The sequence below is a fragment of the Neolamprologus brichardi genome, chromosome 8 (assembly GCF_056152115.1).
Source record: "Neolamprologus brichardi isolate AB-2024 chromosome 8, ASM5615211v1, whole genome shotgun sequence".
NCBI classification, from domain to species: Eukaryota; Metazoa; Chordata; class Actinopteri; order Cichliformes; family Cichlidae; genus Neolamprologus; species Neolamprologus brichardi.
In genome coordinates this window covers 25,720,369-25,746,987 of record NC_142111.1, presented here as the reverse complement: position 1 = coordinate 25,746,987, position 26,619 = coordinate 25,720,369, and the positions used below count along the sequence as shown (strand labels likewise).

General features: G+C 43.7%; 1 protein-coding gene across 2 annotated transcripts in view; it reads right to left on the bottom strand.

The window, feature by feature from the left end:
• The window catches only part of grid1b (glutamate receptor, ionotropic, delta 1b), a 643,072-nt gene that overhangs the window by 605,417 nt on the left and 11,036 nt on the right, over positions 1-26,619 (bottom strand). For both annotated transcript variants that reach the window (XM_087844978.1, XM_087844979.1), the window contains exon 2: positions 16,047-16,202. In XM_087844978.1, the coding sequence (XP_087701104.1) occupies positions 16,047-16,202 (156 nt within the window). The remainder of the gene's footprint in view (positions 1-16,046; positions 16,203-26,619) is intronic.

Genomic DNA, 26,619 nt, shown 5'->3' with positions numbered 1-26,619 from the left:
TTTCAATTCCTGAGGCCCCTACACAACACGACCTCTGAAGGTGCCCTGTGATCTGGCACTAAGATGTGTCTGCAGGTAGTGTGATGGCAGGAATCCCCAGGATCTGTCATTCACACCCTTCTGAGTCACAGTCCATCTGGTTCGACAGGCAATGCTGTGTTACTTTTATTTTCAAGGGCACAGCGGCAGCACCTTCGAGGACCCAGTGACGTGCAATGGCGCCGCTGCACAAACATCACCGCATCCTTACTTTGTACACTTCAAATCCATCAGAAAATTAGTTTCAAGTTAACCCACCCATCTAATGACGCCACAGTGGGTGGTAATGCAAACTCCAGACAGGCTTTGAAAGGATGTACCTATACTTTAAAACAGTGCTTTTGGGCAAAGTTGGGCCCCTACAGTATTGTTATGTGACAATTAAGCTGTGGAAAGGATTCATTGTATCAGCAGCTGTTACACAGACAGCCCACGCAGCTCATTATTTTTCTAACAGTCTCACCCTTACAGTTCCTCACTGCCAGCACCACCGACCGTAGCACCACCTCCACCACCACGCCGTCTCTCCTGCCTTTCATCGCCTGCAGATATTAAATGCCAGCTGGGTGGCTGCTGTTTTAAATAAGGCAATTGTGGTTTTGATCCTAGGTTGTTAACACTTCGAGTGGCCCCGGCCATCACAGTATTAAACCCAATTGTGCCTGCTGTAGAAATTTGGCAAATTAAGCCCATTTAATTAGTTCAAGTGTTTAGTAGCTGCATGTGTGAAGTGAGAACAATGAGCTGTGGTCCGCAGAGCCGGGACAGATCAATTGACTTAAGTACAATTAAAAGGAAAAATGTGTAATCCCCATTTGGCAGCGTCGCTTTCTTTCCTAACCTCCGTACAAACTCCTGGACTTTCCCATCTGAATATCCTCGGTCCAAAAGACAGAGCGTTACATTTATGTCCCCAATCAGAAATGACAAGCAGATGGCCCACTACTGATCTATGACACCACTGAAGCTCTTACTGCTGTCAGCCCATCTCCAGTTAGCTGTGACGAACAGAAATATGAGCCCATTGCAGATCCTGCGGTCTTACGGCGGCTTGATGTAAATTCCCCACGTATGAGTGAGTTGGGCAGTTTAGGACAGGCCATTACGGCTGTTGGTATTGACAGAACAGAATTTATGGAGGTATTGGACCAAACTGTAGTCACAGACTGGAGGAGGGCCCATTTACAAAGAATCTGCACAATAAAACATGAGAAGCTTTGTGGGAAAATAAGCGTATTCACAATGTGGTGTCATGAAGAGATTTGTGTAAGTATCAAAGAAACTGGCATTTTGGGAGTTTGAAGCTCAAACAGACATAAAACATGGATGAAGTCAAACCCCATTCATTATTCATTCAAGAAAAAGTCAAGAGGACCATTTCTAATATTTTTCTTCTGGGTTTTACTTGAACGTGCAGCTTATATTCAGCAGCTGACTGACTCCTTTTAAGCTCGTCACTGTCGAGTGTTGTCAGTATGGAATCCACTGACTTTATGAAAGCGTGTGCATTTAGTGTTTACGGCTTCCTGGTTGGTCATGTGACATGATTTTTACCTCCTATGAGTCTTGACTTTTATTTTTACTTCTTTTTGATGCATCAGGACTTTTTTTTTATTTTAAAAAACCTAAACAATAGGGTTGGGAGATTGGACGAATATATTGGAGCCTATCATCAATTGTTGTTAGAAGGGTGATTTATTTATTCACCCATGAGTAAGTTTGCTAATAACGATGGAGCTAATGGAAGCAGTCAACAGAAAAAAATTAAATAATAGCAGCACCCTCTTTATCTGCGAGCAAATGCCCCCACCTCAGAGTGCTGCAGAAGCTGGTGATAGCCTAGCATACTCAGCTGGATGGTGGACACGTGCATGCTCATGCAAGTTAGTCGTGTTTGAGTACTTTGCTCGCACTATACGTCTGCACAAGCAGCACACCGCTTTGGTTACATCCTTAACTCTTATATTTGGTTTAAAGCCAAAGAAATCCCAAATTGGTGACTTTATTTTTTTAGTGCTGTCAGCGTTAACGCGCCATCATCACGACTAACACGATTAACAATTAAACCATCTGGAGCGCAGACTGACTCAAAATCCCAGAAATGTCTCTGGCTGTTGGTTCAAAGTTTCTTCATCGTGCGCTCTAGATGGGTTGAGTTAAACATCTTAATCGCGTTCAACATCGCATCAACGTTTTAATTTTTGGGGGGGAAGTTAGTTCATCTGTTTGGACTTCTTCTGTGTTGTAAACCAGCGGTCCCCAACCTTTTTTGCGCCACAGACCGGTTTATGCCCGACAATATTTTCACGGACCGGCCTTTAAGGTGTCGCAGATAAATACAACAAAATAAAACTAGTACCGGTACCGAAAAAAAAGAAGATTTATATAAGACACGTGAAAAGACCCAGGAAAACCGAGTAAACGATAAAAACGATAACAAAATAACGCTGAAAACCGATAAAAACCCTGAGCCTCAACTCTCGCGGCCCGGTACCAAACGACTCACGGACCGGTACCGGTCCGAGGCCCGGGGGTTGGGGACCGCTGTTGTAAACGCACAAATCAGTCAGTGCATGATTACATTGCTCCGCCCATCAAAAAGTCTGCACATGCACGAATATATCGCCCATCGTTGATTATTGGACTGATTGGTTGGAAAACTTTTACATATCGTCCAACCCTAGTATACAACCAATATCAAACCCTAACCGGGTCGCCAGTGGCCTGGGGGATGTTAAGGGATGAATCCATTAACTACTTTCCATTGCACAAACTTCTAATAACTGAAGAAAGGGTACATGTTTGTATTCATACCCAGAACTCTGAATATATCTGTGCTAAAGTCTGATGGATGCCTGTTGGCAGTAGTTTTTTCAACCGGTGTAGAGTTAGCTTTAGCTGAACGAGGCTAAGATAGCAGGTGGGTTAGCCTGGTCCTGTGTTTCTATGCAAAAACAACACAATCAAACCGATAACTGCAGGAATAAGACATCAGGAAACAGATTTCAGGGCACTCTTCCCAAACGTGAGCTGAAATCTGTGCAAATACAGTGAGAGTGAAGGGGTGTGACAAACTGCAGAAGCAAGGAGGCTGACAGGTTTGATTGGGCTTTAGGAGAAAGAGGGGGAAACAGAGGCAGGCAGAAGGAAGTTCAGCCAAAACGGAGACTGACAGGATGAGACGAGCTGGGGGGAGAAAGCAAGCAGCCGAGCGACATCATCCGTTCTTTACTTGCTTTCTCCCCCTGCAGAAAGTCGAACTCACTCAGGGGAGGGCAAGTTGCAGATCCGACTCTTGATGAGTCCCTGGAGATTAATAACAACCAGCTAGCTGCAGAGTAAAAGCCTCCATCACAGAAAAAACAGATGGCGCTTTGAATCAAGGATAATTTAGCCGTTATTATATTGTGCCATTGATAAACTACAAAAACAAGCTAATGGTGAGTAATTGCCATGTGAAAGGAGAGCACAGAATGCTAATGAAGCCATTGGTTTCTCTTGGGCTGTGTTTTCAGAGACAGAATTAACTGCTCGGTTCACTTTGACGACTTTTCCATAAATGAGATTTCGGCTGCTGTAAACGTGTCTCCCACAAAATGATTGTTAGGATCAAAGTGGAGCCATTACAGGTTAGAAAAGGATTTATGGCCCATTTTAAGACCTTTGCTTACAAACCTGTTACAGTTTAAATGAGAAACGCATTAACGTTTATGAAATATTCACCTCTGAATTTAAAGCCGACGCCCACTAAAAACGCAGCACATAAAGCCAAATTTAACACCGATGACAAAAGAAAAAGATCACATGGCATTATCAGGAGTTTAAAAGGATTTCCGTGTCATGGAACCGCAGGACGCTTTTGATAACATTATCAAAAACGGTATTAACTACATCGAACAACCTTCGGGGAACTTTAGATGATGTCTTTAACACGGTGGTTATCTTCTCCTTCAGAGAGGCTTTAAAAGAGAAAGATCTGACGTGAGCACCTTTTGTTTTAAATGTCAGCCTCCTCGTGTTACCCAGCCGAGCTCATCAGTATGCATGAACTTGAAAACGCTTTTTGCCACCACAGAAGCGAGACTTGCTCTGTGACCACATCTGGCTTTTCCCCGTGCAGAAAGTCTACCGAGAGTAAACCGAATACTGCTAAAGCATTATCCTGTCTCAAACTGTTATTATGGTGACATGACGCCAGTGTGAGCTCCTTCGTGGGGGAAAAAAAAATAGTCACCATCCTGCTGTGAGTCTCAGAGAAGAAAAGACTGGGAAAAAACCTGTATTTAATATAGCTCAGTCACGTTATGGGTAATCGATCTAATGAATAAGGTCAGTAAAAGCATTGTTATAGATTTGTGCCTAATATGTGCTCTCCTGCAGGAAAATCTATTGCATAAACAGCGCAGTGATATTTTTACATGCAAAAACAAGGAGGAGGATTTTATGTAGATCCCACTTCATACTCTAAAATAATAGCTGCGGTTACTGTACAACACACAGCATAATTCAGTCTGAATTACTTTGACTTTATTCTATTTTTTGTGTTCGTATATCAAATCAGTTTTACTTCCCTTTTGTCGTTGACCTTGATTCGTTTCAGCCGTTCTTTTATCTTGTTTAAAGTTTCCCACTCATGATTAGTCCTGATTTTGTGTACGGGTGTGAGCGTGCATTCGTATCTTTGTGGGGACCAAAATCACAGTCCCCACAAATTTGAAGGCTCAAATTTACAGGCTCAAAATGTGGTTTTACTGTCAGGGTTACAACTGAGTTAGGTTTAGGATTAGGGGTTAGGCATTCATTTTTCATGGTTAGGGTAAGGGGCTAGGGAAATTTGATGTCCCCACAAGATTTGAATACCTGACGTGTGTGCGTGTAGCTCCAGTTTCCTCCCGTCTTTGTCAGAACGCGTTAATTTTGGGTTTTCCTCTATTCCTGACTGTCTGAGGGTGTCATGTTCGGATCCTTCCTTGCAAATCATTGCGAATAGAATAAAGAATTTATTACATTTGCAGAACTTCAGAATTCTCAATGTGTCAGATAAATCTTCCAAAAAGCATCCAGATGACAAATCATGCAGAGTTGCAGTTGAGTGACCAAACGTAGGCGAGCTGAAGAGCAGCTCCAGCTCTCTGCATCAGCACAAAGTAGCCACGCACCAAACTTTACGCATTAATAAAATCCAAATGGATGATCCGTTATCTTCCACTTCTCTGAAGTTTGCAGCAGAATATTTCACATCATAACAGTTTCCTGTTCCTCCTGGAGGATCCGAGGCATTCCCTGGTCAGATGAGCCGTCGTGTGTTTTCTGAGACGCTCGTCTCCGGCTTTTATCTGTGAAGCTACTTTGTACCATTATCTAAATTTCAGTTCTCTGCAGGGACATGAAAAATGGATTTTTGGAACTGCTCGTCAATTTTTGGAAAAAACTACTTAAGAAGTTTGCTCCACACCATTTTTAAAAATGTCCCCCCTTAGAATTACATTTCTATCACACTGTTGGTTAAAAGGCTTCAGTGTGAAGGGCTGTTGGGTGGAGAATTTCTCTCTTTCTTAGACTGTGTGACAGCCTAACACAGAGTCAGCTAATCACTGATGACATTCTTTGGCAACTATTAATTAAGTAATCATTTAGTTATTATAGCGTTAGCCTTTTTAAAAAGAAAATCCTTAAAAAGAGGGTAAAGTTACATAAACACTATCTGAGGTGCTCAGACAGTTAACAAACGTTGCAGCCGTTAACCACGGCTCACTGAATCTGTGTGTCATGAGTGGGAGGCAGTGAAGGAGGAATTGCAGCTCGGCCTTGGGCCTCAGCTTCAAATCACTGTCCTTGTGGATTTTTTCCATCCTTCCTCATCTTCAATCTTGCCTCTTGGTATCACGCCACCTCCTCAATACAACATGGAAGATGAGAACATTTCTAAAATTCTGACTTAACAAGGATTTTTAGAGTTGGTGTAAAACTCTGCAACCCTTCACTTGCATACCTACAACTGAGGAGTGGAGACTGTCAGAAAACAACAACAACAACAACAACAAGACAGCTCCTTAGAAAACAGAAGCAGCCTCACCCCTGATCAGATCTGTTAGACCTCTGATTTACCACCTTGTATTTTAAATATAACGAAGGTTTCCACAGACAAAAACATGGACGTGCCATGGGCTCCCCGGTGTCACCCATCGTAGCCAACCTTTGCATGGACGAAGTGGAAAGTGAGGCTCTTGGCTCTTTCACAGGGACAGCACCTATAGCCACTGGTACAAGTACAAGAATCACACCTGCGTCAAAATCAAAACCGAAGAAGAAGCCATCACTGTTTACATAAACTCAGTGGATAGAAACAAAGTTCACCAGTGAAGACCCAAAGGATAACAGTTTGCTATTTCTGGACTGTGGGTGTGCGCTGTGAAGGGAAACCTCAACAATTTACCTGAAGCCCACAAACACAGACCCATCACCCTCTGGTACACAAACGTGGAGTAATCAGGGCCTTACAACACCGGGCAGAAAATGCCTGAAGGGAAAAAGAGGGAACACACACACGTAAAGAAAGCTGTTTATCCCAACTGGGCTTTCATCAAACCACCAAAGATGCACAGTAAACGAGTTCAGACACCAACTAGGGAGAAACAGAACAACACTGACATCCCTGATGTAGCAGGTTTATCAGAGAGTATCTTCTCCAAGCACGACATCCCAGTGTACCTCCGAGCCACACACTCAAACTGGTTCATCCCAAACAAGCTAAACAACGTAGTGTATGCTGTACATGCAGAGAGGAATGCTCAGACCTCTACGTTGGAGAGCCGCTTCATAAATGGATGGAAGAGCCACCTCTGCCGGTCAAGACTCAGTGGTCCATCTGCATCTAAAGGTCAAAGGTCACTCTTTCGAGAATGCCAATGTTCACATTTTGCATAGAGAAGATGGATGGTTTGAAAAAGGAGTGAAAGAAGGCATCTGTGTCTACTGTGAACGAGCATCTTTGAACAGAGGGCGGGGCTTATGACACCAACTGTCTGAGACCTATGATGCAGTTTTGAGATCATTCCCAGACGCCTTAACGCCTTAAAAGAGAAGGTGGGTGAGGCAAGGTCTGACAATGGTTTCACGTGAAACCCACACCCTTTTACACACCTTGGCTCATGTGGGTCAACGACCCTCTTATGGGACACTCCCACTAGGGCTTGAATACCTGGGACTCTCCAGCATTTGTTTTAGAACTGAAGAAGCTTCTCAGATTGAAAGTCTTCAAGAAACCAACAGAAATCCAGCAGCGTTTCTTTCCAAGCTCCTTAGACCACATGATCTGGATGACGGAGAACCTGCACAGACATACATGGTTACAACCAAACCACGTTGGAATCCACCAATGAAAATGTTATTCTCCAAATTTGAACAATTCTGGGCGACAGGCATCTGCTCAGACCACGTTTTGGCACGCGAACGGTAGCATTTTATCTGCAGCGTCAATCAGCAGCTGCAGTAACCTTGAGGTGAGCGAATAAAGGTAATAAATGTGCTGTTCCAGCCCCACACATGCAGAATAAATAAGGTTAAATTAACACAGTAAATGTAACGCTGTTATTGCCATAATTAAAGCTCAGCGCATCTACTGGAGGCTACAGTTTAAAAAAGTAGGTCTGGCCTTCAAATCCCCTTGTTGCTGGATCACTGACATCTAACAAGGGCAGATCAGAGAGTGAAGTGATTACCGACTGCTGTCTGGCTGAGAAAAACAGCAAACAGAGCTGCACAGAGACCACAGAGTGAATTGACAGTTCAGATTAGCGGCATTGTAGATCCACACTTATCAGTAGCGAGACGCAACGAGCGTGAGGAGTTACCACAGATGCTGGAGTGCATGACATGAAAACACAGCTTACATCATCCTTTAGGGGCCGAGTTATCTTCTAAAAACTGCTGCCGGCTCGGCTTCAGATGTTAAATATTATATTACAGAAAACATGTTTCAGGCTGTAAACACCGGGGCGAATGCTACGGCTAGAAAAAGATTTTTTTAAGCAATTTTGAAGAATTATTGTGCATGCTTATAGGTTGTGCTTGTCCCTGTCAGATGCCTTCACTGCAGCCCAGACATGCAGTTTTATAAGCATGCATACCTAACAATTTGCTCCTGCTGCTTATGTTTCCAGGCTGTGTGCATACCCTTTAACTCTGCTTTATGTTAGGCACAATGCAGACTTCATGCATGCTTTAACTATTGTTATGCATGCATTGTAACCATGGATAGCACAACACATGGTCGATACAGTGACATGCAGTCGTTACATTCTGTGTCTTTGGCCATCACTGTGCTGCCTCCACACTAGACTGTGAAAACTGGCTGCCATAAAGCCACAAAAGTCCAGCGTGTCAGCCTGGCCTTCCATTTCATCCAAAAATATCAGATAGTATTAAAAACAACAAGCTGTTCTAGAGGAAGTCGTGGCACTTAGCAGCTTGTGAGCTTACAGACCATAGCACCAGTTTAAGGCTTCTACTTACGGCTGCTCGTTTCGTTTCATCTGCCTACATCTCCTATCCCTGCATCCTCCTCTGTCACACCAACCCTCAGCATGTCCTCCTTCACTACATCCATGAATCGTCTCTGTGGTCTTCGTCTTTTCCTCTGGCAGCTCTAATCCACCATCCCTCCTGTGCACACATCCAAACCACCTCACCTATAACTCTGTTTGTTCCATTTCACAAAGTCGCATTAAAAAAAGCATCTTGATGTGAAAAAGCAACACAATCAGCATCTCTGCTCATACTAGTGACCTGTGCAAATGTCGTGGGCTCTCAGCAGGCAGAGCTACTAATCAGAAGGTTTGGTGGTTTGATTCCCTGCTGCTCCAGTTGTGCAAGATGCTAAACCCAAGGTCCTCCAGATGTTCATCATTGTGTGAATGTGAGAAAGCTCATTAGATAGAAGGTAGCTTCTACAAATGTGCGTGAATGAGGCGTGTTGTATAGCACTCTGATTGCTCGAGTAAAAAAGCGTTTCCCCCCGCTTTTAATTTTCTATGCCATCTGCAACATATTTGCAAACAATCTTTTCTCATTGTTAATGTTCAGGTGTTGCTGAAACGTCTCCTCCCACAGTTGGACATGCATGAACTCCTCCATCTTGCACTGCAGCTGGCGACTGTAGTTATTCTGCTTCAGGGATCTGCTGTGAGCTGGAGAGTCGCTCAGCAGAACCTGCAGAGGAGCTGGTTCGGACTCTTTTACAGCACAAATACGAACATGATCCAACCTCGGGTGAGAGGCGGTGCTCTGCTGTAAGAATCGAAACTGACAGAACTCACCAGAGTTCAGCGGCCAACAGACGGCTCCAAAAACCTGCTCCAAATCCAACAGAAACATGGAGAATCAAACCAATTTACATTTTTAACCCAGTTTCTCTGAGCACAGTCCCACCTGCTGCACACAAGCTAACACGGCTGATCTTGATCAACCTTGGCTGAGTGTGAACTTGCTGCTGTGGGACAGATGAGACCAATTTGTCTGCTGGGATCCAACAGCAGGAGCTGCCACTCAAACCAATGCAGACAGACAGGCAACACACACACACACCTTAACTAAGCAACTAAGTTAATAAGCAAGTAAACAAATTTCGGTCTATGACAACAGAGCGTGTGTCCACGCGTCACTAATATAAGTTCTGAAATACAAACCTGGATAGTGCAGCACAGCGGTACCCAACCTTTTTGTGCCGCCGGTTTAATGTCAAACAATATTTTCATGGAACAGCTGTTAAGGTGTCGCAGACAAATACAACTAAATAAAACGATACGACCAAGACAAAACCTGGTATTCTGTAAATATAATAAACGGGAATTTACTGTGTAACTTTATTAGCGTCCTCCTGAAATGCGCCAACAACATTGAGAGTAACATCCTCCTCTCTGCTCCTTAAGGCTTTCTGGTCGCTATGGTAACGTCTAAATATTTCTTTTAAAATAAGACACAAAACTACAACACTGGAAAAGACCCAGGGAAACAGAGTTAACGATAAAAATGCCCTGAAAACCATAAATTTCACACATGAGCCTCAACTCTCGCAGCCCGGTACCAAACGACTCATCGACCGGTACCGTGTCGATGACCGGGTTCGAGGCCCGGGTTCGTGGCCCAGGGGTTGGGGACCACTGGTGTAGGAGGCATGTTTGAAAAAACTGTTTGGCTATAAGGAGTAACCACAACGAACAGAAGCACTGTAAAATAATAACAACAACAAAATAACTTTAATAATGCAAAGAGGAAGCACCCAATAGAAGACAAATAATTAAAACTGTAAAAGGCTTCAGAGGCAATTAAGAACAAACGAGACCAAAGAAGCATTAAATAAAGAATTAAAAGAGACAAACTGAGTAAGAGAAAGGGTGCAGAGAACAGGAAACAACAGAAATATGTGAAAGGAGAAACGAGTGCAAACAACAATACAGAAGAAAAAGGAGAAATAAAGCGTCAAATTCCATCACTGACTTCCCAGGTCGAGTCATTTCTCTTCCAATTATACAGTTATTGAGCCGAGTCGGACAGATCATAATAAGACAATTAGCCTAATTTGTCTGAATTGAAAAGCCAATTAGTGAGCAGCACTGAAAAGTTCATCACATTAGGCCCGTATTACACACGGCGGGTCAGAGAGGCCCGGGCCGCCCGGCGTCACCGCCGCGTCGTCGCCAAAGCCAAACGCGTGCGGGATAACGAGGCGTCTGCAGTGAAAACGCAGCTGATACGAGTTAAAAGGATTAGCGTCGGTGGAGAAACAGCTCTCTGTCTTGGCGTCTTTGTTGAAAAACTCGAGGCGTGTAATCCGAGCGGATTGGTTTGACAGATGGATTCAGTGAGATTTTCCTTTGGGGGGTTTGTCGATAGCATTAAAGTGTTGCGTATCTGCGAGCGCAGATGAAGAGCCGCTCCTATCGGAGTAAACTGGCTGATTACGACAATCTCTGTGAGAGAGAGCAGTTAATGAGAGGAGCAGTGGATGGATGCACGACGGGAGAGAGCCCGAGGGTCGTCTGCAGGAGACACACTCGTGTTGGATGTATAGATTTACACTTACATTACCTCAGTTTCTCTACAGCAGTGAGGTTTAGCTCATGATTTGATCATGAAGATACTTCCTGTAATATTGGATTTCTATTTCAGAGTTTGCTTCTGTCAATCAGTCGTATTCTTGTAATGTGAAGACTCGATAGTCTATGAGCAGATAATCTGATCGTGTTTGGCAACAATCCACCAAAATCAAGTTTGGATCCAGTACCAAAACCTTGGATTTGGTCATTTGTTGGCACCTGACAATATTAGAGTGAAAACAGACATAATGTGGGGAAATTATTCATCCAGTTTACTTGCTGTAGTCTCGTTTCAGCTTCGTTCTCCCTGTTCCCAGTCACTCTCACTGGGAGAGCACCTCAGATGTCTCCACAGACAGACAGGAGATGCTCATCAAACTGGCAACAGCACAGATGTAAATAAAAGGTTTTCCACACCAGCCATGATGAGAATGAAAGGACGTTCCTGTAACGTGAACTCACTCTGACTTTGTGGCAAAGTTAAAAACACGCTAAGAAAAGCTGCTGAATTCAGAGGTAGAAAACCAAAGACTGTTAGCTTACTCCAGCTTACACTGCTGCCATCGACGGTATGAGATGATCGCATTTTGAAGCTTCACCATCAGCGTTTCAGCTATGAAGGGTTTTTGGAGCAAGAAGGTGAAGGGCTGGAGTCGTAATGTAACAGCTTCACAGGCTTTTAAAGTGATCCACATGTCTAGAACTCATGTTTATAAAACAAGCTGCACGACGTAGAGAGATAAATATAATAAGTACATTTACATTCACACGAGGTCACACAGATGTTTCCCTTTATTCCTCTTTCATGATGCCAACACATGCTGGCTCACTGGTTCTATTCAGAGGGATATTTGTATTAAGTGAGGAAGTAAACGCGGGTCATGTGACAGGTCAAAGGTCTCATCTTACACATTAAAGGACAAACACACACAAACTGAGAAGAAATAATAAAGGTGACGGGGCTCTAAGTCAGCTGACAACACAAAAACTTACACTGACCAACGCCCGCCACTTTCTCTCTCACACACATGAGGCAGGGTGTGAATCCATGTCTCATTACCCATAATGCACCACAGCCCAGGCTGTCAGCAGAGTCTCTGCAGACAGGGATCATGGGAGATCTGCAAAAGGTCAAGGCTGAGCTATGACACACACACAGTATCAGATGTGTTGATAATACCTTCTTCCTTTTTGTCCCTCTTTAATTGATCTTCATCCCGTCTCCCACTCATCCTCTTTACTTTCTCCCTCCCTCGGTTTCTAATGTCCCTTTGGCTTCTTTGCCCCCCCTCCCTCATTTTCCTGTCCTTAGATGCTTCACTTCCTGCATTTGTCTCAGCTAAAAACAATAGATACTTTTGGCTTCTATTTAGGCCGTTATCTAGAAAACAAAACAAGATGCATGTACAGCACGATAGATGATTTTACTACTATTAAAACTATTACTGCCATTTATTTTTATCCATTTATTTGTAATAAATAAGTCTTCCTCCCAGGTGTAAGCACGGCTCTCTGCTGTGCTGCTGTTGTCGGGTCAGAGGATGAGATGAGCTGGCAGAGGAAATAAAATGAGTGTTTGCGTCGTGTCTAACAAAGAGCAGGAGGTCTTACGCTGAGCTGACACTGATCTGATTCAGACAACCGTGAGTGGCTCCCGTCCACTCGAGACCCGACTCCGTGTCCTTTGAAAGGGCAGCACTGATGCAAACACACACATACATATTCATGCGCGCCATGTCGCAGCCATTAAAATGCACAAGGACACCACCTGATATCATGCTGATGTGTGTCTGAGTCACTGAACATGATGTCAGTAAATGTTTTGTTCCTGTAAGTTTAAAAGTACGTTTTCATACGGCTGAATTATTTCGTTAGCTTTCCAAACTTTCACTGAATACTGAACGAGCTCTGCTGAATCCTGATTTCCATATATTGATTATTATGACGAGGTCATCACATATTTGAGACCTCTGCATGGAAATCTCAGGAATTATTTACTTATTAATTATTCATCATTTAAACATTCACACTGGGCAACTTTTTCTGTCTGCAGGGTTAATGTTTCTAAAGGAGAATATTTTGGCACAAACAACAAACCGCACTAAATAATGAAATTAAATAAAATCCAGTTTGGTGCCAAACTCAAACACGAGAAACTCTGATGCTAAAAAGCAGAAGAGGAGGAACTTTATTAATTTTTATTGCATTCAAGAGCAGAGACGTGCACCACAACTGAATAAACACAGCACCACCTACAAACACCACCCTGTGGTGTGCAGAAAGAACAAATCCAGTGCAAACAAATTCCCAACATCTGCTCTCAGGGTGATTTAATCGGGGCTGTTTCCACTTGACATTTTGCTTCAGGGAGTCCTTTGTGCTGTAAAGGATTTATTTACATCCGTGATGGACGAGTCAAAAGTCAACACGCTGTTGTTTCCAGTCACCATCACCGCGCTAGCATCAGGTGCCGCCTGAGAGAGTGGTGTCAACTCGGTAATACGAGTGCACTTCACAGCACGATCAAAATGCTGTTAATATTGTAATTAGATTTCTGTTAATTAAACATTACAGGGCGTGTGCAGCATGGGGAGATTGATCTACCCTTATTTTACACCGTTAACCATCTTCAGGAGCAAAATGACAGTTTTACTTTACTTCAGCTTCTCTGAAACATCTGTTTGCACGTGATCAAATCTTCTGGTCGAGGCTTTCAAATGAACAAGTTCAACGCCATATTTTCTCTATTATATTTACCTCTACTGTACCTCGTTTCCCTGACACGAGGAAGAAGTCCACATTTTTCAAGTTCCACTTGGAAACACAAAGATAATTAAGGTGACAGCTCGGTTCTGTGTGGTCTGACTGACTCTGATGAGCTTTCTGGAGGAAGTAACCAATTAAATCGGAGCTAGTCTTACAGCTGATTAATGTGAAGGTGTTCGTCACCATCTGAGCTCGTCACCTGCTTCCCAGCGCTGCGACGGGTGCTAAAGTGATTTCACTGATGTTAATTTGCAGTGGAGACACTGTTGTGACATGATGTTCAGGCGTGGGAGGTTAGACCACGCACATCAGAGCACCGAGGTCCATTTCTCACAGCAATGAGCTGATGCATCCCAAAGTTACGATGGACGATGTGACAGTGCGGACAGAAACGTTCACACCATAAAACTTTATTTATAAAGCACAACAACAGGGCTGAAGCGCTGCACGGTCACAGCGCAGAGCGTAAAAGATGAAAGACATGTGTTTCATCTTTTACGCTCTGGCCTGCGAGACTTAAAAACAACTAAAAGGATTTTAAAATGTTCGTAAACCATCTGCTAAACTTGCGCTCCTACTGTGACTGAGCAATGGAGGCTCGGCTAACTCGGCTACAAAGCAAGCTGCAGCAATCGAGACGAGGCTTGATTTTTGCCAGCAGCCACAGCTGGAACAAAATCAGGATTTTACCCGTGCTTACATGTACTGTTGGATCATTTTCATATCTAAATGTGTCTGATATGAGTCTGAGGAGGTAAACTTAGTAGAAACTCTTTGCATTGCTTATGCATTTTTATTCTATCGAGCTTCTACTGAATCTGCTTTGTCCTGTTGTCTCAGTGTCACAGTTTGGATCCTCATCTGTAAAGAGCAGAAACTCATTCAGTCAAATTGATAGATGCTGAACCCAATCAGCTGATCGGACAGCTTAACCCAACATCTCTGTTCATTGCACGACTACAGCAGATATTTGGTTTCACTTCAGGACTTCATCACTGCTTGCCAACTCCGCTGAGATTTGGTTTCTTCCATCTGGACAAAAGCTTTTAAGTCCCAAAGTGCTGAGCGGTTCGGAGTATAACAACAGCTTTGTTCCAGCAGCCACCACTCAGATGAACAAATCACAGCTTTTATATATCTTACATGATGTGGAAGCAATTTTCCCCAGCGCTGTGTTGTAATACACTTATCTGTTGTTTGTGTCGCTTTGAAAAATGTGCATTTGAGGATGGATGACTTACCTGCTGCAAACCAGATCTACCTGTGGGTGCAAATAAAGGAAAGCGAAGCTGAACTTGAGATATTTTCAGAAAGAAAGTGTCGAAATGAACACCGGCTGCAACAAATGCATCATCACCATCATCCTCGAACGGCAATACCAACATAAGCACCACGCTTTCATCCTCTTTCGTGTCTGCGACGGCGTCACCTTCCCCCCCACGCACATATTAATACCCCTTAATCATCGTCATCCTCATCACTGCAGGGATCCTCATCCTCGACACTCACATTATAATCAGCACCATCGTAACATTCATCAGCATCATTATCAATACCAGTTATATCCATTATCGTCACAACAGTCGGCTCATCACCAACATCAACGTCATTAACTGCAGCAAAACAATCAGCATCCTCCAGTCTAAGCTTCATCATCCACATCGTCACGGCCTTTTCTGCAGCCACGAGTGTACACATAAACAAATGTGTTCACAGCCACACCAGCTCCTCTCAAAGCTGAGAGGCCGTCTGTGCAGCTGGGCTCAGTGCTTCCCCCTAGCTTCCTCTGCAGGGAAAACAGCGAGGGGGAGAGAAGACGGAGAGAATGAATCTCAGAGGAAAGCCTGAGAAACAGGAAAGAAGAGGCAAAGGACGGGCTCTGTGGAGCTGCATGAAAGACAAACAGCGTCCTCTGAGAGCTCTGGCAGAGCGGCTGCAGCTGCCGTGATTTAAACAGCATTTAGGAGGTTGATACCTGGGTCATTAGCTGTGAGGATACCTCAGCGAGAGGCGGCACCCGCACAATCTAAAGATTAACAGTCCAAGGCAGGAGTGTAAGAAGCAAGGAAGCTGCAGAAAGCACTGTGGTCGAAAATGATCTGACACTCCCGCCATCACGTGACGTAAACGCAGCAGCGGCCTTACCTTCCTGCACCGCCTGGAAAGGGTTGTTGGGCGCGATGAGTTTAATCGAGTGTGTGATCTTCTCGCTCTGCAGGATGTCGTCGTTCAGACTGAGGTCAGACACGGCGAGCTGGAACACCTGATCATCCTGCACTGCGTTCTCCTCAAATATCGCACCTGGACAGGTAGAAACAGGGAGTGTAAACAGGTTAAGGACTCAAACACTGCTCTACTGAAAATACCACCCAATTATCATTTTATTATCTCCACAGAAAAAAGTATCGCAATACATGATATAAATCACAATATGTTTAAATATCCTTGAAAAATAAATGTTATTTTTAACCATATAGTGCCTAAAACTGCACTGGTACTCATTCAAATCGACTATTCAGTATTTTTTTTCTACTTCAAATACAATAAAATCTGAATAAAATGTTTATTTTAACCAATTTTTTAACCATCACTTACTGTGACAGTAAGTCTCTCTCTGTGGTCAACAGCAGACCTTTAACAAACAAAATACATCAAGAAAGAATTCACGAGACAAAATAAAACTATTGAAATTTTAAAAAAGGTGTTCTTTGCTACTTGTAAGATATAAAAATGTATATAATATAAAATGTGATTAACTCAAATTACAGAAATAAAATCTAGATAGTGACTAAAAAAAACGACTGATCTAGAACAGTCACGGGTGGCACAGCTGGTTTAATTAACGTTTTCTTTGGTGTGTGGGGAGATGTTGATAGGCAGTTTAAGACTGTTTTAATTACGCAGTGTTTAACAACCCTTATGGTGTTATAGCACCACTAGGTGGGGGGCTGCCCTACTGCTGTAGTGGTTGGGGGAGTCTTCTAGGGGATGTGTGAGTACAGCGGCAGCTATTACATGCTGCTCGTGTTCTCAGGAGAAACCTTACCGATGTAACGCTGTTTGATTTAACTGACTGGCTTCGAGCTATCCGGCTAACCTCCACACCACGTACCCGCTGGACCTGCTAGCTGCTCCTTCCTCGCCAGACTGCTGTTACAAGTGGAATAATTTCAGGGTACTGCTACCCTCTGTGGCAGTAGTTTCACGTTTTACATTTAGTTCGACATCCAAACAACAGCGAGTCTCTTACTCTCGCTCGTCTGAAACTCCTGTCGCCATATTTTCCCCTCTCTGGTAGCATATAAACACACATGCTCAGCGCAGTGCTCCAGGTAGAACATTTTCAGGTTGGGAGGGGTTATTAATGACGTATTCGCAGCGTGTGGGAAAAAATACTTACAGTGAATTACATGCAGATGGCTTAATATTGCCATGGCAACTTATGAGCCATTTTAACTATCCGGTCGTTAAGTTACGATGTGACGAATCCTACTTCCGGGCCTAAAGTAGTCTGCGTTTAATATGGTTTTTGTGTTGTTAACATGTTTAATGTTTTGTATTTTCTTCTATTTAATCTCAAAAAGCTCCTAAAACAGTCAGCGATCACTGTTGACCTCCCTCGGCTTTTATTGCCGCTAATCATTTATTTAAGCTCAGTTTTTAAAACCTTAGCATGTAGCTACAGCCCAGCCCATGCAGCAGTATATGAATGACTAACCTTGTATTGTGGATGGATTATCTCAGTTGTTCTCCTGGCTGAAGTTTGGTCCTTTTACAGCATCCTGCCATGCGATTACATTTGTTCCTGACCACCGAGAACACTCACGCTAACTTTTATCGAGTGGAAAAAAAGTTAGCTTGTTTATATTATGCTAACATAGCTGTGTCGCTAGCGGTCACGTAGCACATCATTATATACCAGCTAGCCAAACTTCAGTAACCCTACAAACGTCACTGCTGTTTAGTTTTCTGTCTTCATTTATGTTGAAAGTGATAACAGAGCTGTACGTTTTAATTTGTTTCCAAAACCCCGCAGTCAGGACATGCTATATTGTATTTAGATAGAAGCTAGTGCGCTAACTTTCTGCTAACTTCTAACTCCGTTAAATGTCATAAATTTCGTTTTCATGGATGCCTGGATGTTAAACTCAATTGTTACACCTGGTAGAGCAGAACGCTGATCATTTTATTAAAGATGAAAGACTTTAGACAGTTTTTCAACTCTCAGTAATGCCATAGTGATCGTTTGATATATGGACCTGCAGCGGAGTTTAGGCCCAGACACGGCTAGTGACGTCAGACTTAACGACCGGATAGCACGTGGAACACCTCGCGATACATCGAGTATATTCGATATATCGCCCACCCCTACTTCCCCTGTTCCGTTTTTTTGAAGAGACAAGAATGATGCTAAAGAGCAGACCATGTTCAGCCACCTGAAAACCCCCAAAACAAGAACTCCTTTCTTATACAACATGATGATGCAAACACAAACCACTAAAAACCCAAAAGCGCTACAGAGTTGATTTCAATCGTGTCCTTGAATCCGTCTCCTTACATACAAGCACAAGTTATCGAATAATCAGACCACATCATATCTTAAAGACCTCAGTAGAGCTCTTCTCTCTCAGACTGTTGGTTTACTTGCGCTTCCTCTGTTTTTTTAAAAGTAGAACGGGAGGTAGAGCCTCCAGCTATCAAAGCAGTAGCGGGGTCTGATAGTAGATATCAACAGCTGCTGCAGCTGAGAAAGACTTCAGGATCTGGGTGGAGTGTTTTACTGCACGACGCTCACGAGCCCCATCGTTGAGATGATGCATGCATTTCATTTTATGAAAAAGCCCAAGGGGAATCCGTGGTGAGAAAATGAATAATAAACATATAAAATGAGCTTCTGTCCAGTTTTAAACATCTATGCAAGCGGATCGAGGGCAGAAATGGACCGAAAGGCCTGGAGAGGGGCAGACGGGTAGACAAATGGACGGGCTGATGAAACTTTCCAGATTCTGTTTGGGAAATTTGTCACGCACAATTAAGAAATTCCTGCCTACGAGTGAGAATTCAATTTGCCAGGCTGCTTGTGCTCATTCATCTTTCCAAGTATCTAAATGAACTCTGCTCAGCCTCGCTGTGGATTTGAAGGCCTTCCTCGCAGGGGACGCTGTCTAGCTTCTGGGCTTGATCAATCAATCATCCACTTTTGAAATTGCAGTCAGTCGGGCGTTTTCAATTAAGAATGAGGCTTGTCAGAGACACGGTGGGGGGGATTGATGTGAGGTTTACATTTCTGCTCGCAGCCACAGCAGACTGGTGAGCCTCAAACTTCAACAAGTTTAATTAATAATGAGTGCCAAGGGGAGAGGAGGTGGACTGTAGACCCACGGGTATCTCTGTGAGCTCACAGTCAAACCTCCCAGGCTCTCTGCCACTGTCTGCTGCAAGGAAACTGGCAGAATTAAAGGGCAAGTTCATCCAACAGGCTAAAAAACACGACTCCCCCACTAAACACCAGCCACACCATTAAAGGGGGCATCAACTCATCGTTGCAGCACCACAATGATCCCATTACAGGGATTTTTCGTTTTAGTGTCGTTATTTTCCTCTGTATTATTGGTTCTGCCATTGGTTAGCTAACATAAACGAATGCAAAAAACATAGCTTTAGCATAGCAAAGCATAGCATTATTGAGGCACTGCAAATTATTTAATCCCAACAGCCCCAACCATGATGTCACGTTCCACACTGACAGAAGATGGCGCTAAACATGTTTTGAAACTTTAAGCTCTTCTTTCTTAAATGCAGCTTCACAGAGTTACATCTATGTCAGGTTATGAGAGCAGGGCTCAGTGGTGTAAATTAGCCTTGTGTCGCGTTTCATGTCCCTTTAAAACCTCTGACTGATAAAGATAACAGCGAACAATCATCTGCCGGGGAGTTAGACAGCACCTAAACATTAGTGCAGACCAAACACTCGGTGCAGTGGTTTCCAGAACGACAATGCAATCCATCTAAAGTCAAAGAAACACAAAGAGCTGAAGGCTGATTAATGAGCCTCAAAACTCTTTGATCCCAATTACAAAGGGCAGATTTTAGAGTTGCTGACTCAGCAGTTTTTGGTGGCAGAAAGTGGGGCTGACACAGTAATAAGCAGCTGGGTTGTAATGTTGTGACTGAAGAGTGGAGTTTAAAGTTTAAAAAATAAAGTATGACCGCATGCTCTGAAGATTATTCACATATGTAGGCTTCTTCCTGTTAAACGGGTGGTTTTCCTTCTCACTGTTGCCAACTGCCTACTCATAGCGGGTGGCAACTGGGTCGACCACCTTTCGTGGGATTGTGCAACTCAGTAAAGGAGGACCTCGGGTTTCTCCGGCTTAGCTGGTCCTTGGTCAGCCCTCCGTGTTCCTGGGGAGTTTTTGCCTGAGTGTTTCTGGGAACACAATAATGTGACGGACCAGTTGTGGAAGTGACAGAAACCAGCAGAGGATTCATCGCTGCTGTGAGAAAAGATGCAGGTGATGGGAGTTTTAATCAAGCTAACAGTAAATAGCTGTTAGCTCGTCACTCCTGTTCCATGTTATCGTCTCTCTCAAACACTTCCACTGTTTCCTGAGTTTTGTTGGTTTTTTGGCTGATCATTTTCCCTTCAGAGAGTGTGGAGGTCAATGATGGTGAAATGGGAGGAGCCCTGGGATTGATCAAGTCCAACAGATTGTTGCTTCTGGAATGGACCAATGATTGAAGCCTTTTTACGTTCCAGTTTACTAGAGAGTGACGAGAAGACAGCAAAGCAGGGAGAGGGTGAGGGCTTTACTTCTGCTCGGCTGGTAGTTAGCGACGTTAACTACCTGCAAACAAATCAACACGTTCAATGCAAACTCAGGGGAGCAGCTTGCTGCTCTGTTTAAGGTGCAGCTCCCTCTTTGTGACTTGATGACAGACAGCAATCAGTTCAGGAATACACATTTTTCCCAAGCATAGCTGCTGCCAACTGATCTCCAGTCCTGTGTGGCCGAGGCCTTAGGAGGTACTAACCAGGGGGTCCGTGGTTCAATCTCAGTCTTCCTGGCTGCATGTCGAAGTGTTCTTGGGCAAGATAACGAACGCCTTGTCTCAGATCTGTAACAGGCTCAGCAGCTAGCATGTGGGGAAACGCAAGTTTAAAGATGTGTGGGTCCAAGATGTGCTGATAACTTTTTAAAATTGGGAATCCAAGCAGCTGAGTCACATGTGAAACCAGAAAAGCTCCAAAGGCACTCGAGTCTTTCATATTTGCCGTTATAAGCCCCTGTTCAAACACAGACGTGCGCGCCGTTCAGCTCAGATGTTTCATTAAAGTTTGCTTTAACCGTCGCTGCACTGAGGCCTGACATGTCACGGCTCCTGCTCATATTAACTCAGCACCATTTCTATGAATCGCTCTGCAAGCACGTTTCAAGGCTGTGTGTCCTGAATCAGGCCAACTGAAGACATTTGACATTTGCAAAGACACGATTTGAAGTTTCCACCAACCCTGACCCAAATGTTCGGTTCACTACATCACACTGAGGATATTCAACTTTAAATTATGACTGTTCACTAAACAGCTGTGCGGATTACTTTATTAATGAACAGGTGAATAGCATCGCACGGGTTGTTTTCATCTCTCACAGCACAAACCTCCTCCAGTGTAACTCCACCCATCCTGTTTCCTGCTTCTTCGCCATGCTGTTCCCAACAAAAGCAAACATATGTCCTGCCATCCATGCACCGCCTGCAAACTCTTTCGTCTGCCTACACTCGAGTCCTAAAACCGCAACGAAAGAGCCGTCACATGTTTAACACCTGCTATAGTGAGTTGCACAAATCACCCCTGCAATCCGCACTCGTTTCAAAAATCCCGGCGTCCATCTGTCCTCACATACTCCACTTTAAATTGGAGGACCGCCTCTCTTTGGCAGGAGCTTCTTTCCTTCTGCCATGGCGGTCCGTCTGGTGAGACGAAACTGTGCAGACTGAAAGCAAATTTGTCTCCTGGGACAATAAAGATTTTATATACATGACTGTCAGGTGAAAACAATCTGAGAACAAATGCATTTTAATCTGACAGGCTTGCTGTTCCAGCAACAGGGGAAAAACAGTCTGGCCTCCACAAGCTTTAATGAGGAATGACGATTATGATACCATCTCACATGCATGAAAGCTGGGTATCGACCAGCATTACACAAATGCCTTAAAAACGTGCTGTCACAGTATTTCTTGGCATTTAAACCACAGTTTATTGATCTCCATTTGCTCCACAGAACAGCTTAAACTTTGCTGGATTATTGAATTTTATGAATAAGCTGAACGGTTAATAAAGGCCACAGAAATGTGGGAATCCTGTTTAAGTTGGAAAATTAATGTGTGGCTTGGCTGACCTTTCCAGCATATTTGCAAACATTTCTACGCCACGTACAAGGTGGGAACTTCACACCAGCCAGCAGCCAAAAACCATTTATTCACCGCTGATGCAAAAACAATGTATTGGAGTGGCTAAGTTTATCAAGCCCCCGCCTCTCGCTGGCAGGTAATCAACCAGGAGTCCAGGGCTGTGAGTCCCAGAGCTCAAGCTGGGTGGGAAAAAATATATATAGCAGAAAAAGCAGCTGCTTTATTTGGGGATTTAGCAGCTTCTGAGAGCTGGGACCATAAAGTCTGGCTTCTTGCTTGACCTATTAATCTCAGAAAGGCTTTATGGCGGCTGGGACTCTCACTGGGTCACCACATTCTCAGATTTTATTTCCCACCACCTGCTGCCAGCAAATAGATTTTATATAGAAAAACATTTCCCTCCAATTATTTATGCATTTGTAGCAAGAAGCAAATGATTGACAGCGACGTCAAGAGGACAAAGTGAAGCAGCGTAACCGTCTCCATCATCTGCACACAGTTAAAACTTTCAGTGAAGCTACTTTAAAACAACGTGGAGCCCAGAGGCTCGTTTTTCAGTTTGGTGAGCGGAGATGAAATAATTTTATTTTTATATTAAAGTTAAAACAAACAAAAAACAGACACTAGAGCTAAGTGGGAAAATATGCAAGCATGTATTTCTTTTTTTCAGGGCAGTATTTACACTTTATGATTGTGGATGAGGATTTTCAGCTCTTGTCTTTGCTTGTGCTTTTCTGTACATCCATCCATTCGCTTCCGCTTCTCCTTTTCAGGGTCGCTGGAGCCTATCCCAGCTGTCACAGGGCGAGAGGCGGGGTACACCCTGGACAGGTCGCCAGTCTGTCGCAGGGCCAACACACAGGTACAGACAACCATTCGCTCTCACATTCACACCTAGTGACAATTTGGATTATCCAGTTAACCTATCCCCACAAGCTGCATGTCTTTGGACGGTGGGAGGAAGCCGGAGTACCCGGAGGGAACCCACGCAGACACGGGGAGAACATGCAAACTCCACACAGAAAGACCCCGGCCTGATATACAAATAAAATACAGTTTTCAGTCAGACTAAACTGCAGCAAACTGAAGATAAATAATTAGAATGAACGCTCATTAACCAGGTAGGAGGAGGAGGGCTGTTCTTATCTTTAAATCTTTACCAGTATTTGGTTTAATCCAACCTTTACGGATTCTCAAAGTCCTCCAAACCATTTACACACACACACACACACACAAAATCATGTAACCAGAGCACATATAGAGATGGGACAACTGGAAACAAAACTCAAAGAGATGTCAGAAAGCACAAGAGAAGACTTCACAGAGGCGGCACAGGTGATCTCAGTTTAGACGATAACAAGAAAGGTAACAAACGTAAAAATCAAAAATGAAGCCACGTGAGGGTCTAACATTCAAAACAACACAGGAAGTGATGTAAAGACTAAGAGGGGAAACAACAGGAAGCATTCACAATCACGTGGACGAGGCTGAGCCCACCCAGTCTGCAAAAAAACATTTCTGCAGATATTTCAATTCACGTTCAACTTTCTGACACCAAACAGCGACTGTGAGGGAAACCTGGGGGGAAATCCACAGTGTCCGACTGATATATGTGCGATTCATGACACCTCCACCCTGCCTTTGCAAGTCTATCAACGCATGACTGACAGTACGTCTACGAGCACTCACACCAGCTTGTGTGTAACACTGAGGCCTAAATAAAAAGGGATGAGAATGCGTCTTTCATTCAGGACTGAAGTCTGTGTTACGCTGATTGACTGCTTGGTGCTTGTATACGTTTTATGTATTGACATCCTGAGCAGGCTGCATGGGAAGGATTAGCTGAAGGAAAGAAACAAAAAGCAGAGGCTTCAGGTCTGTTCAGGAAAACACTCGCACAGCTGCCTCCCTCTCAGCACCAAGGACAGCTCCTATGACTGCAGGCTGCCTCACACATGAGATTTCCTCACATTAGCTTCTCAACATCCACCAGAGTGCCAGCAAATCACTTTGGGTGGGGTTAGGGTTAGGCAGCATTTCAGCCACATGTTAAAGTAGATTTCCACTGAGGTTTGCCCGACAGCTCAATACTCCACATAAAAAGGAGTGGAAACAAATATAACCTCGACCTGTTACTGAAAATGTGGATGTTTAAGAATGACGTCCATTTACTGTGAACATCAGGACTCTTATAGATCATTTACTGTCCTGACAGCCTGCATCAACAACAGCAACTAATAAATAAATATAAATATATATAGATGCTGTCAGTCATGGTGCGTGACGCCGCCTGCCACAGTGGGACTTTCATGACAGTATCAAGACGCCGCTGGCTTTGGTCTACCTGTGCCGGCTCTGATTTCTGTCGGCCATTAATCAGCGGGAGAGGCCGATGTCGGCACCCACAGTCATTGCAATTACACTCACTCCTTTCATCACCCTCATACAGGAAAATCCATTCCTATTAAAGGTTTAATAAGTGGTAATACAAAAGGTGCCATTTATCTTCCCAGCAGCATGTGGCAAAGCCCTGGTAGGCTAAACTACAGGGAAGTAAAACATACGTGGCAGAACACTCGACTGATTACATGTAAGAGTGCAAATTACTCTTTACATTGTCCTCCAGCCTCCAGAGAGGTGGCGTGGTGGATCCTGCCCTCACCAGGATGCTAATGACAAACAGGACTCTACAATGACCGGTTTAATAAAGCCTAGTGCTGGATACTAATACTGTACATGTTCGTTTTTTGTGTGACTGTGGAGCTCATTAAATACAATTTGGATGAGGATATATTGTGATGAAGTATTCTTATACTGTGTAATTACAGAACAGAGGTGAAATTAACTGGGATTAACTGGGAAAGCAGGCAAAAGAACGAGCAACAATATGTCCTTCAAAGAAATGTCAGGGAAGGAAACACAAATGATTCATGCTGAGCTCAAACTTCCAAACAAACCTGGTAGGTTGATAACAAATTTTGAAATTCAAAACTTGAACCAAAACCAGTATATCTAATCATAAAGACCACTAATACCATCAAGTCTTTAAATAGTGGAAATATTCAAATTAAAACAAACCAACATGTTTCTCCATCCTTTGTCAGCGCCATTTAAATCTGCCTGAGGCGAAGCTAAAGTTTAGTTTGGGTCAAAGGTCGCACACAGTTAGTCTGTCAGCTAGCAAACACCACATCTTAGGGGCAGGTACAAAATAAAACTGACTATAGACCACGGGAAAGAAAATCATGAGGAATTCTTCATGAAACAAAGGGACTGGGAAGCCGAACCTCAAAGAAGGATGGAGTAGTTCTGCTGTCAGTGATTGGCTTTTTGAACACAGGTTGGCAAGACAACTGGCAGGAAACAGAACGATGAGCAGAAGCCACGGTGAAATGCATGAAGGTGGACGTTTATGAAATAAAACAGGAAATGGATTCCCAAAGCTGAACTCGTCCTGCTTCTCTCTGTACTACAAATATCACTGAAGAGGAAAAGCTCCATTTAGCAGGTTTGCATCAATAATAGGAACCAAAACAGAAGCTACTTGCCCATCAAGGTCAGGTAATGTGGAGAATTAGTCTTCACATCCACTCTGTGGAAACTGGATATATTATTCTGATCCCGATCCTGGACACAGTGGAAGTGAAATGAATAATGTGGAGGTTTAAACAAAGCAGCACAACAACGAGAAGATTTATAGCAACCAGGAGTTTGGGCGACATTTCCCCAGAGTCCAATGGAGGATGCAGCGCAGCTATTATCATAATTAAACATCCAAATAAGCGGCGCTGCAGCACCGTGACCTTCAGGCGTACAAGGGGAAAAACTGTCCCAGCAGCTCCTGCCTGTGAGCACAGAGCATGTTCTCAGTCCTCAGCCTTTCACTCAAACCCACAAAGTTTCAGCTGACACGTGAAGCACTGAGCTCCTCTTCCTCACGTTCAACAGCCGATAATCTTTAGCAATGCTGATGCCAATGAAACGTGCAGATTAGCTTTGGCTCTCATAACAGTCATATACGCAAGATCAGTTGTGCTGTGGAGACAATATGGCATATATTAGGATCCACCGAACTGCTGCAGCTGGAAGAGCCTGTTAAACATCAGCGAGCAGCAGCATCTAATACAAGAAATCAACACGAGAAGCTTCAAATTAAACCAGAGGACATGACGGACCGTGTAAACTGGTAACGTGCTGTAATGGACCGATGCGTCAAAGCTTTAGCGTCTCAAAACACAGCAATCATTGGGCCAAGCTTAGAGTTTAAAAAGATGCATCTGCAGGACGAAATCCATCTCTGCCAAGA